General features: G+C 27.5%; 1 protein-coding gene across 2 annotated transcripts in view; it reads right to left on the minus strand.

The window, feature by feature from the left end:
• Positions 1-11,420, minus strand: part of CarT (Carcinine transporter) — a 28,299-nt gene extending 16,879 nt beyond the window's left edge. The window contains exons 1-5 of one of the 2 annotated variants that reach the window (XM_089216025.1): positions 11,353-11,420; positions 9,295-9,507; positions 6,116-6,295; positions 1,052-1,155; positions 802-956 (exon numbers count right to left, since the gene is read on the minus strand). In XM_089216025.1, the coding sequence (XP_089072151.1) occupies positions 802-956; positions 1,052-1,155; positions 6,116-6,295; positions 9,295-9,507; positions 11,353-11,388 (688 nt within the window). In that variant the 5' untranslated portion in view covers positions 11,389-11,420. Of the gene's footprint in view, positions 1-801; positions 957-1,051; positions 1,156-6,115; positions 6,296-9,294; positions 9,508-11,048; positions 11,246-11,352 lie in introns of those variants that run through there. The other variant, XM_089216026.1, reaches the window with a different exon arrangement.
• Positions 11,421-13,354: the final 1,934 nt, after the last annotated feature.

A 13,354-nucleotide genomic window follows, 5' to 3' on the forward strand; every position in this document is an offset into this window, starting at 1 on the left:
TTTAATTTACAAGTTTTTTCGGTCGTCCAACATTTTTTTACCGACACTTCAAAAAAAAATTCTCAAAAAAGTCGAAAATTTCAGTGGTCTATAAATAACTCAAAAAAAGTCAAACATTTTTGAAAATTAAACTGTATATAGATAGCACTACCATAAACATTTGGTGAAAATTTCAAGTATTTACTTTACTTAAGTACTTAGTTTTTGAATTACATCCATATAAAAAAATCGATTTGGTCGAAAACTGATTTTGCGTAAAAATTCCCGTTTTTCTGTCATTTTTTTTTTTTTTGTTTTTCTCGATTTTTTTGAAAAATGTTGGAAAATTTTTACTTTTGACCTCTATAATGCACCAAAGATCTTCACTTTTATATCGGAAACCACCCCCAAAGTTTGAAATCGAAGCATTATTTCGACTAGTTATGCTGTACACAGACACAAAAAAAAAAAAAAAAAACACATCATTGTAAAATCAATACATTCATCACTTCGTTCAGAATCTAAAAGTGTTAAACAATACTTTTATAGGTACAATATAATAATAATGACTAATATACAGAGTGGTGTACTGGTGTGAACTTAATAATTTAGTTAAATTATTATTTATCGTATTAGAACAATAATTTTTGCATTTTTGAAATGCAATATAAATATACTAATACCTAATACATTATTTATGTAACTAAATTTTTAAATCTTCAGGTAAAATCTTCTGTGGTTGAGTGTAAGTATTATAAAAAGGTCAATATTTTTCAAAATTATTATAATTTTAATTTTTTAAATTATTTATTTCATACTTACATATAATAAATGGTATTTGGTAAACAGCCGGTATAGTCAAACCTACGATTACTCTGGAAATAGCCCACCACCAGAAATTCATCGCACAAGCTGTTAACAAGCTACCAGCAATTAATGTAGCCAAACACAAAAAATACGACTTCCTTCTCCCGATTCTAAAAAAAATTATAACAATACGAATCAATCACTATAACTTATGTTATTAAAAATACATTTATAAGACTTTTGGAATTATTGGCTAATCACTCACCTGTCATTTAAGACTCCGAAAAAATACACTCCAATAGGTCCTCCTAAATTTAGGGCTGCTAGTCCGACTGTCGGATATATATCATGTTCACAGACCAAATCAAACTAATAAATAACAGGTCATAATTATGATAATTAATATTTAAAACTAAAAAATGCCTTTAGAAAAATAAGTAGTTTTCATAAAGTGCACCAAAACAATATAAATTGCCTACTTTGTACGCCTTCATCACTTATCATAATATAATATTATAATATTGTTTGTAACTTCTTCAAATATAATTGTATATTGACTATATTATATGTACAACGTTTTTCAATTAAAAGTAGCATAACATTAAATTGATTTCAATTCGTGGTATTTAATTCAGGTCTTACTACGTATAAATACAGAATATAATATGTTTCTTCATGTACAAGTGAATATTTTTTCATTTTTATAAAACACTCTTAATGTGTATATTTCATCAAATTATAATACCCGAGGTATATTATAAATATAACATTAATGAATTTACTTTTTAAACCAAAAAATCAGTTTCACATCTTAATTTTTTGAATGAGTTCATTTTGGGTTACCTATTGAAACATTTGAAAATTAAAGTGGTTTTCCAGAAAATTTTCAAACGAACTTATTGAATGGATAATGACCTCTCAGCTTCAACTAAAGTAACAATAAGTGTAATTAATATTTGTATTGATATTATAATACCGGGTGATTTATTTAACAAAGAATACTCATTATAAAAAAAAGTATTAGAGTTTTTTAAAATATTTTTTTTTTATAATTTTAAGGCAAAACGAATGTTTTTTTTATTAAAAAATTATATTTTTAAATAATGTTTATCATTATAGTTTTTATGTTTTTACTTTTTTTAAAGTACAGCATTAGGTTTTAATATTTCATCTTCGAAAGTTGTCTTATGTTTCTGATTAGTTTGGTACATAACAACCAAATTTAGGATGAGTAGTTATGAATTATAACTATTATAAGTATTTGAAGCTTAGATGAGTGGAGTAGTGGACCCACATTTTGCGGGATAACCGTGTACTACTAAACTCCGCTCATATTATACTTTAAATACTATTATACAACTCATAAATGAATCGTCCTGTGTTAGATTTTTTGTATTAAAACACAAAGGAAAATATTATTTTGTTTTGAAATATGAAATTAAAACTGGACGTTTTAATTCAAAATAGTAAAAACTTAAAAAATGTTAAAGATACAAAAATATTTTAAATTATTGTTTTTAAACGACCCAGAGTCTTATAAAAAAAAACATTTATACTTTTTGAAATAATAAGTTTTGGACTATAAAAGAATCACTCGGTATAGTCAAATTTTTCTTTTTTTTTTTTATTATATATAAAGGCCTCGACAACATAGGTCATTGGCCTAGAAAAGAAACAAAAGTAGTTTTATAAACGTAATTTAGCTAAGTGGTACTATAGTGAAAACAGTGTTTTTTTTTCAAATTTTTCTTATTTCTCCATGGTGTGCATGGATGATCTTCCCAGTGTCTAAGATATTATATTAATAATATATTCATAAATAAAATTTTTTTTAGTTCAAGTTAATCAATTTTTATAATAAATAGTCTATATTAATATATAGGTACCTACATGTATAGCTTGTAATGGAAAGATATGATATTCTGTCACATATATTAAATGTTTTAAATGTTTCATTTGTCATATATTTCCGTTAAATCCTATATAGCACTTCTAAATTTTATGTCGACCTAACCCTAAAAAAGTTTCAGATACACCACTGAAAAGCTGTATGATTAATCGTACAATTATACGTCATTATATGTGCACATATACATTATGTTTTATAGGTAAACCGGATAAGTAAATAATAATCATATGTTTATTAATCGTAATGTTACGTGTCGGTTAACGTACTCGAAGACGACGACGTACACTGCGGCAATAATAACATTATAGATAGGTAATCGGAAATCGAGAAAGCGTAATAGTGCGGCTGGTCGACGACGGTAGTTTTTTTTTCCTCCATATTATATTATTATATTTTACACAGGCACGTACCTAACTCGCTGACTGTAATAATATATAACAATATTATCATACCATGTCTCTATACTTAGATATGTTAAATTGCAGCCTGTACCTACGGCTAAAGTGAATACAAATTGTACACACACGCACGACAATAATATGTTATTACGCGCTCTATCGGATGACAAATTACAGCGCGCGGCCGTCGATATTATAGCATTTTATTATTATTATTATTATTATTATTATAATATGCTTCACTTCGTTAACCTTCCGGATTACGTATATGATGCATTATAATATTATTATACCATCAATGAATCCCAGACCGACGCTGCAATATGTTGTTACACGCCTCTCACTCGGCATCTCATGTATAATATTATTAACGTTGATTTTGTTGTTGTTGTTGTTGTTGTTGTTGTTGTACCTACCCATATTATATTATGATCTGTGTATAATACCTATACTATGACAATACTCGTGTGTGTCATTATACTGTTTCAAACCGCACCTCGGGCCGGCGGTTTTCCGTGAGTTTTCGACTGGCATCGGTGACGGAAAACGAATAGTACGAATAGCATGATATTAGTGTACGAATTTAATATCGTTTCAAACGTTTCTAAGGATATAATTATCGTTGATTATAAATACTGACATTTATGTGCAAGAAATAAAATAATGATAAATCAATATTATTATAAATATCCGTAATATTATATTATTCTTATTTCACAGTGGCAGTATTAATGATTATAATAAGTCAATCTTAAAAGATGACCTCCAATAGCCACCTGCTTGTTCTCAACCATCGGAGTGTCAGACGTCTGCAGGGCATACATTTTCGGGCAATATATTTTGGAAAAAATAAAGATTTTACAAGTCAGATACGTTCGACTTCCGGATCATAGGTTTTCGGTCTATTGTGCACGATTAACTCGTCAAAGATATATTATTACTAATTATTTTATTATAATAAAAAGTATACATGATATGATTGATTCTTAAACGATCATATTCCTTATTTTCTCCTACACATGCGAATTATATTCTGTGGCCGTCAATTCGGAGAACTACATAAAAAACATTTTTAAGTTCTTTATTTTCCATTGAATTGTATTTCATGCATGTAATGGATAGTTTTTCGTCGCATTTTTTTTTTAATTTTCAGTACAATAAATTTATCTTGTTGCATAAACGAATGCATTGGAATTTAATGATTTACATATATTCGAGATTTTCTCATGTTCTGTGAACGAATTGAAAATATGCATTTTCATTTTTCGAGGTTAGATAGGTTGACCAAAATCTTTCTTAAAAAAATATATATAAATTAGGAAACAGTCGATAATATTTGTGAATATTTATAGCACCAATCATCTATATTTAATGAATATTACGTATAGAATAGTTAATTTGAGAGAGTAAATTTGCAACAGTTTAAGTTTGAACTTGTTTAAAATGAAATGCATTCAGTTCAACATTAATGTAATAATACATAGAACTATTTGAAATAAAGGTTTTTATAAAAATAATCCCTAAAATCCCATTTCATGATACAGCTGCTTTAAATTAAGACAATAATCTATCAAATAAAACCAATAATTCATTTTGAGTGTAAACTAATTAATAAATAATAATTGATAGACCAAAATATTTTTGAGAATTATTTAATAAAAGAAAAAGAAAGAAAACATATTAAAATATTACTATACTAGAATCAAAATAATTATTTCCATCAAAAATTTCTGATCACAAAAACATTTTTGTGAACTTTAATTTAATGTCCATTTTACAGAATCATTATTTTTCAACCTCAATGATTAATCGCATTTCTTTTAAATCCCTAGAGCCATACATTCAACTATCTACGATACTTATAAATATATATTAATTTGGTCGATTACACACGTGCATAATCGATAAAATTTCAAGAATTAAGAACACAAAACTCATTGACTACGGATATAATGATATACAATTTGAACGCATATATATAAACGCATACGGTAGTTCAATGAATTTGTTTTAACTGTTTTTTTTTTTTTTAATCATCATCGTATGGTTTGACGTCCATCATAATATCATATTATTATATACACATATCCGCTATCCACTGTTATACAGGTACTATAGTCTTTAGGTATAGGTATAGTGGTAATAACGCGTATTTGGTACGATTGGCACAGCCGCATCGTGCCGACTAATTTCACGGTGCACTTTGTCACCGTAATCGTTTCTGAGCGAGAAAGCCAATTAATTCTTTCTACTTCCATTCACATGGCACCGACAATAATAACAATAATAAAAATATGTAATACGATATTATATACTATATACGGGTAATTATTTCATCGGGCGGAATTAGCTAATAAACCGCCGCGATGTTTTCAATTGACTAATTGAACTTCTTTGAAAATCGGTAAAAGGACTACTGTATACAATGCTATTACATAACGATGTATCGAGAACACACGAAAAAAAAATAATGATAATAATAATAATAATGGTAATACCTATAACTCTGCGGTCTTATACAATCGAATCTATACGTGCGTGAGTATATATATTGCAGTGCATAATATTGTGTTTTGAATTAATTAATAATCGTATATTTCAATCACGATTTCCTAGGTATATTATTCGAATCTCAAATATTATGGTTTTACAAAGATGCAAACATAATCTCATAGTACTTGGTTAAATATTTTGTTCATAATATTAATTACCGTTCACATTTTAAATTCAACTCCTAATAAAAATATGATAGCATTTAATTTATTATAAAACATTTTTATACGTGCAACGTCGCAACACATCACATAATATTTGTACAGACATGTTACGTTCAAACCACCATCTGTATTAATATAAATATCGTCGTCGTAACTAAAGTTAAATTATATAATATTATCATAATAGGTCCATTTATTATTCATCGATTTGATGTATTTTGTTATTCAAATCGGTCCATAGTTAACGAACACCCACCTAAATTTTAACTTAAAAAATTCTAAGCACATGTATCGGTTATACTCACATCGATTACAATCGAAGACTGCACGATGCTCGTATTGTATTCCCAACTGTTACATTTCTCCAATGGCCAACTTTCGTTCACCAACTGTTCCAAATTTCCGTGGACTTCGGAAGACATCAAAATTTCTGTCCAATTAACTGCGTACCGCATGCATCCATTTTTTACTTGAGTGACGTTACTCTGAAATGAAAGCTAAATGAGCAGTTTACTACGAGATAAACCTAATAATTGATGCACAGTGCACACCTATTGTTCTCGCAGAACACGAAAAATACTATACATTACATCACAATATACAATAAATAACATTCATATCCTTCAGATACACGACTTTGCCCAATCGACTTATTATTGGTTTATCATAAAACTAAAAATTAATAATTAAAGAAGGTAGGCACTCAATATTTCGTCATTGTGGAGGTCGTATAATGGGATGGATTTCAAACACACAAAAATGATTACCTACCGGACAAATATTAAGAAACCCGAAGAAATTATACTTCTTATTAAAATCAGACAATAGATTTGATTAGCAATTAGAATTAAGAAAAAGCATAGTCGTTTTATAGTCATTCATTTTGGAGGCTCAAGCTGTGATCAAACGATATGGTTATGTGTTTTCACTGTATGATAACGCAATATAATTATAATCACAATATTTTGAATCATTACGTTTAATAATACAAATACTAAAATACAATAAATAAACTGAATAAAAATAATAATACAACGGTAATGAAAAATATAAAAATAAAACTAATGGCAAATGAAGCCAAAGTCAGTTGTACTCGATCAATAAAAAAAAACGTACGGTTTAATCGCACAATAAATAATTTTTAACTCTTCTCTATGTTATTTATGGAGTCATTAGATATACTTCCACCACTTCGTCCAGTTTTTATTGTAATACCACACCGAAATTTACCTTTTGTATTTTATTATAGAAATTGTGATAATTTTTTCTTCTTATTCATTTATTTATTTTCAATAGAAAAAAAAAAGATAAAAAATATTTTTTTAATTCTGTACCGTACACAAAATTACTACAAAAATGAACATGTACAGTGTAAACGTATTTCGCATAATATGTTATTGAAAATTTAAAATCCATTAATAGTCTAAATAAAATACTTCCACAGTACATATTTGTCTAGACTATACATTTGTATTACCAAATCCACAATATCCTTAATATTGTTTATTAGCTTTCATAAATTTTGAGTATTGATAATATTATGGTGGGAAGTATTGAAAAATACCTGAACACAGTATTATTTGTATTCAAAGTAAAAATATACTAATTTGAAAATACTTATTCCCTTAGGTTTTTATATTTTCTGATTTAGTTTTAATTTTAATCGCGTACGAAAATAATACGAAGACTTTATTTAGTTATTTAATTTTTTTGCTGTGAATTATAGGTAGGTACTCAATCAAAAATCCTAATCCTTCGAAAAAAAAAACCTGGAGAGTATATTTTGATAATTACACCAAATGATGAAGTATGAAATAAAGTTAACATAAAACGTAAAAATTTGAAGAAAAAAAGTCAAATGTAGGTAGGTATAGTTATTTGAAAGTATGCTTAGATGATATATCTATAAACACATTTTTTTATAAGTATTTGTTTTCGTACTCAAGAACTTTTTTTACTGACAATTTTAAATACTTTTAAAAATAAGTATATATATAAACCTATATGTCGGACTAGGACATTTTGCCGTGGCCATTTCGGCGTGGCTATCTCGGCGTTTATAGGGCCGTTTCAGCGTAGGGTCGTTTCGGCGTATGGCCGTAAGGCCATTTTAAGAAATTAGGTAGGTCACTATAAAATATAAATATATAAATAATTTAAAATAAGGAGAATTCTATAAAAAATATATTTATTATATTATTATTTTTGTATTAACGGTATACAATAATTAAGTATATTTAAGAGAATGCTATAAAAATTATGAATAAAAATATTCAGGCCATCATACTTAAATTATGTGCTATTCCTCTTAAAAAACTCATAATATTACGATTTTCATAATCGCTGACTAATTTAAAAATACATTTATCAACGTCGATGTTTTTTTTTATTTTTTTTTTTATGGACTTTTGCCTGTTTCTATATCTACTTGACTATCTTATATTACTCAATTATCGTCTATCGATATTAACTACCTATATCTTTATTACTTATACCGTAATATAGATTATGATATGTGACTGCAGTATAATATATATATAATATATTATTATTTTTATTATTATTATATACAGTTCATACGGCACCGACGAAAGTGAGATAAATGCTAAAATTGTATTATCTAAACGCGATTAAAATAATTTTATGAAAAAAATTACTATACGCCGAAATAGACCCACGCCGAAACATCCGTACGCCGAAATGTGCGGATCCGCCTATATGTATCTGTATTTAAACACTTCTAAAAAGTATCTTTTACCAGATTGATGGTAGGTACTTATTTTTTTCCTGTTAGAACCGACAGCAGAGGAGGATCTGTTTGCACAATACTACAATGATGGTAGGTACTTAAATATAATCAAATGAAGGATTCTTAAAATTTAATATTTAGCTTTAATTGTATATTTAACAGCTATAGTATGCGCGGGACCGTTTTCGACCAAAAACGTACCTTTCCCTTTTCGGCCGATTCGCTTTTCGACCAAATTTAAAAAAGACTGATTCCCTTTTCGGCCAAACCAAAAATGTATATAATATATGTAAAAAAATAAAATAATTGCTGCTATATAATATAGTTTTTATAAGTTGCATAAAATGTTGTAAAATAACAATATTCGTAAAAATATAATTCATGACAAAATTATTTACAAAACGATATTAATTTTACACACACACTAAAAATTATCCCTATTATTTCATTTATTTAAATTTTGAAGGTTTTTCAAATCGAATTGAAATTTCTTGGTACTATTCAGTACCAACGTATATTTTTAATAATTTGTCACTATTACATAATTATATAATTGCCATAATTTTACAAAAAAATTTGTTTTTGTTCGAAAAGGGAATCAGTCTTTTTTAAATTTGGTCGAAAAGTGAATCGGCCGAAAAGGGAAGGGTACGTTTTTGGTCAAAAACGGCTATTCCCTATAGTATTGTGCCCATCTATGTTGGCCGTCCGATTTAAACTATAGCATTTAGGTACTTGTTCATAAATTCGTTTTCTCTGTTCCGCAGTGAAATTATACAGCTGCGGTTCCGAACACCAATGTGGGGGAATGTCGGACATGAACAGTTGGTTGAACGCTCCAAAACCACACGGTATACATGCGGGTAGACAAACGAGCCACAACAATAACTTTTGATAGCGTCCAAACTCTCCGATGATTGGCAAGACTTCGTCCAAGTCCACTTCATTCTGTACAAATTACGATAGCATGATATTACATATTTTTGTAGAAATAGTCTTATAATCAATTTCATAAAATATTATGATATTATATTAAACATTCGTTTCTTTTTAGCTACTGAAAATACTCGTGAAAATGTTTTCAATGTAAAATGCAAAATGCAAAAATGTATGTATATCATGGCATAGGTATCTGTTATTTGTATGATGCTCGTATATGAGCACGTCACGACATTGGTGAATGCGCCTTAATTTCGTATTCAAATAAGATCAAGCTATGTATATATGTATAGACATCATATATACTAAAAAAAATATGCAATTTTTCAACAAATTAGAACTGTAAAAAATTGTAAAAAATATTGGTGAATTCTCGCAGAAAAAAAAACTTGATAATCATAATTTATTATAATTCAGTAAATAAAATTTACTGTGGTGAATTGCATCAAACTTTATCATAAATCTATTTTTAAATTTGATGCAAATAAAACATCAAAACTTTTAATAACGCCATTGGTAAATTCTGGACAAACTTATAACATTTAAAACTGAATAGAAAATTGATTATAATTTATTTGTAAAATATCTTCCAGAGTTTTAAATTAAATACCAATAGTCTTAATTTTAATTATCTCTGATAATTGTCTATTAATTGTAAATATCAAAATCCTGAAAAGTTTTTAGTTCCTATAATTTTTCACAAAATACATTTGTAAAACAGAATAGGTACTTATATTATTTAAAATATTTTATCTAGTTTTCCGATTAGTAAAATACTACTTCTCCTTTTCTTATTTTTCCAAACATTTTTCTAAAGCTAATAACTTCATAGTTCATTGTGGTTTCGATTATTTCCAGATCATAATAATTATTATTAATCCGTAATCGATAAGGACTATGTTAATTGAAACAGTTAAGTCTTCATTAATAATAATTTTTGAACGGATTTTACTTTAATGAAACGGAGAATGAGCTATTCACATGTAGATTTTTGGCATGCAACTCCAAATTCAATGGAATTTAGGCCAAAAACAAGTCGCTAAACAAATTTAAATGTTTAAAAAAACACATGTTTTTTTCAACACCATTAACAATACTGTGTGTATATTAAAATGCAAGATGTATACCTATTTGTTTAAAACAAAATCAATTCTTAACTCACCATCAATAAACCCTAAATGAAGTATCGTTCACTTTTTTTCCTGAATTATCTAAATAAAATTATAAAACAGCATGAACATATTATTTTATGGAATACAACGACTTTTTATGAATAGTGAAAAAACTCAAGACCCCTGTACGATTTATAGTACATCTCATATAATATATAAACAGTGATCGATTCATAATTAATACTGACTAATAAATTGATTTATCCCTGAACAAATGTATGACTACATATATATAGGAGTTAACTCCATATAATTCGCTTACTCTATTTACATAAAAAAAAAAAATTAAAAACAAAAAGGTAGCTTTGGTATAAACATAAAAGAACGCAATAACAAACTATTATAATTGTATATAATATAACGTAACATATGACTTACAATTTTACAGAAAGCTATAAAAAAACCAACTCAAACCGCTATGTTTATGTAAGTCAAAACAATTTTGATAAATTGTCAGCATGTGTGTCGAGTTTACAAATATTAACAGAATACATTTTAGGAATACGGGGAAAAAAATTTGAACGAATGTGTAAATAAATTTGCCTATTCTGTTCGCCGTTCGTGTTTCCTAATAAAATAATAACACGTCCAAGAAAAATGTTATTACATATTATGTAAAATGTAATAAACGATTCTATTGGAAATTTACGAGCACAATAATTTTGATTTCTGTTTTACTCACAATTTTATTTTTTTTTTCCGAATCACTGTTATCCATGACGAACACCACAACGGACTACAACTTCGAATGACATATCATAATTAAATTAACACTATTTAGCTCACATTGATTTTTTTTTTTTTTATCCGAAGACCTTCAACTATCAGTAGTGCATTATAATACATACATACTTATAAAACTAAACAAATGAATGAAATGACCGTAAATAGGAAATCTACCGGACAAAAAACGAAATGTATCGATCGTATGTATAATCATTTTATCAATATAACGGAACACTGAACACATAAATAAATATACCAATATACATGTATATAATATATAAACCAAATATATATATTATACATCAATATCGTATCTTCAAAAAGGGCATCACTGATTCTGAATTTCAAATTTAAAGTAATTGTTACGTATAAAAATATATACATATCTCGCGGTTACAATTTCAATGGTTGTGCATTATTTAAATTAATCATTGTACTTCTAGAAACAGTGCATGTTAATAATCAATTAAATACAGAGTTATACTGCTCAAAAAATCCTCAAAGGTTTCATAGTTTGGCATGTTTCGGTAAAAATCAAAATCAGAAACATAATATCTTTAATGGTAAATGTATAAATACACTGACTTAAAGACATAATAGAGTTAATTTAAATGTCTTACATTTACTGTGTATATCATACAACAAATAAAATATTAATATATATATATATAAGTAAAGTAGGTACACTATTGAGATTAAAGGCTGTTGTTAGATTTTATTATTGCACAGCTGTAACAAAACTATAATATTTGGTCGTAAGAATAACTGTACCAAAGTAATTTAATATGTTGTTCCAACGATTAATAAATACAAATTGCAAATTATAAAATAAACATAGGCTTGAGTGGACTTGGATATTTTCTTCCAAAAATGAGATTCCGTTTTTCTTAGCTTTCTATTTTCCTACTCAAAAAAGGTTACATTTTACATTTTTCTAAACATTTTTTTAATTATTATGTCTATTTTGCTCCAAATATATTAAAATATTTTTCCGATATTTTAACCAGCACTAGTGTTTTTGTGTTGTATACAGGTACCATATTTTAAAAGAAGAATAAGGCTAGAAAATATTACATGTTTTATTGGTATTCGATTTAATTATTGTTGAGGATTTGCGATTTATGTATTAGTTTTAAATATTTTTGGCTATTATAATAATATGACTTATAAATTTATTTGCTATTTATTCGTAATCCTCTGTGAAGAAAAATTATCAAGAGTTATTTTTGTTTTTAAGAATATTTGTATAATATCTCTTTATTGAAGGAAAAGGGCTACTGCTGAATATTCAAATTCCTTTTGTTAATACACCTTGATTACCACCAAAAATAATGTTAACTCATTTTTTTTCGTATCTGTGTGCTGCTATCATCATATAGAACCATCTGCTATCTGCACTGTCTAATACAAGTTATACAACTGTCTTACGCGAACATTACTATAGTCGGTGTGTACATGTAGGACATAGCTGGTGTATTGTTTTGTGCATAATTCACTTAATAATATTATATTATGTTTACAACAATTTCAGTATAGTCTATGGTTTATAACACCACGCGGAAAACCGTTCTACAGTCAACACGATAATAGCTATACAATTAGTGACAATAATATAATAACTGTTTAAAAAAAAAAAAAAAACCTCCCGTACAATATACGGATGCGGTTTGCGGATTTCGTTTTTTTTTTTTTTTGAAAAATAATAATAATAATAACAAGAAAACGGCTGCAGCCCGCAAGTATATATACCTATACCTACACGGCTGCACCAAACATGTGGCACGCACGCCTCGTATGATGACGGTATTAATAATAATAATAACTTTGTGTATTATTATAATGTATAGCTGGTAACTAAGGTGTATTATAATAATCCTCCGAGAAAGGCGCTCCGCTGGCCGTTCCTACCTATACACACAATATAATATTATATAGGTACCTATATGAGTATACACGAC

Source organism: Diuraphis noxia, unplaced genomic scaffold (assembly GCF_037042655.1).
Source record: "Diuraphis noxia isolate RWA-SAM2 unplaced genomic scaffold, SU_Dnox_SAM2 contig0001, whole genome shotgun sequence".
Taxonomy (NCBI): domain Eukaryota; kingdom Metazoa; phylum Arthropoda; class Insecta; order Hemiptera; family Aphididae; genus Diuraphis; species Diuraphis noxia.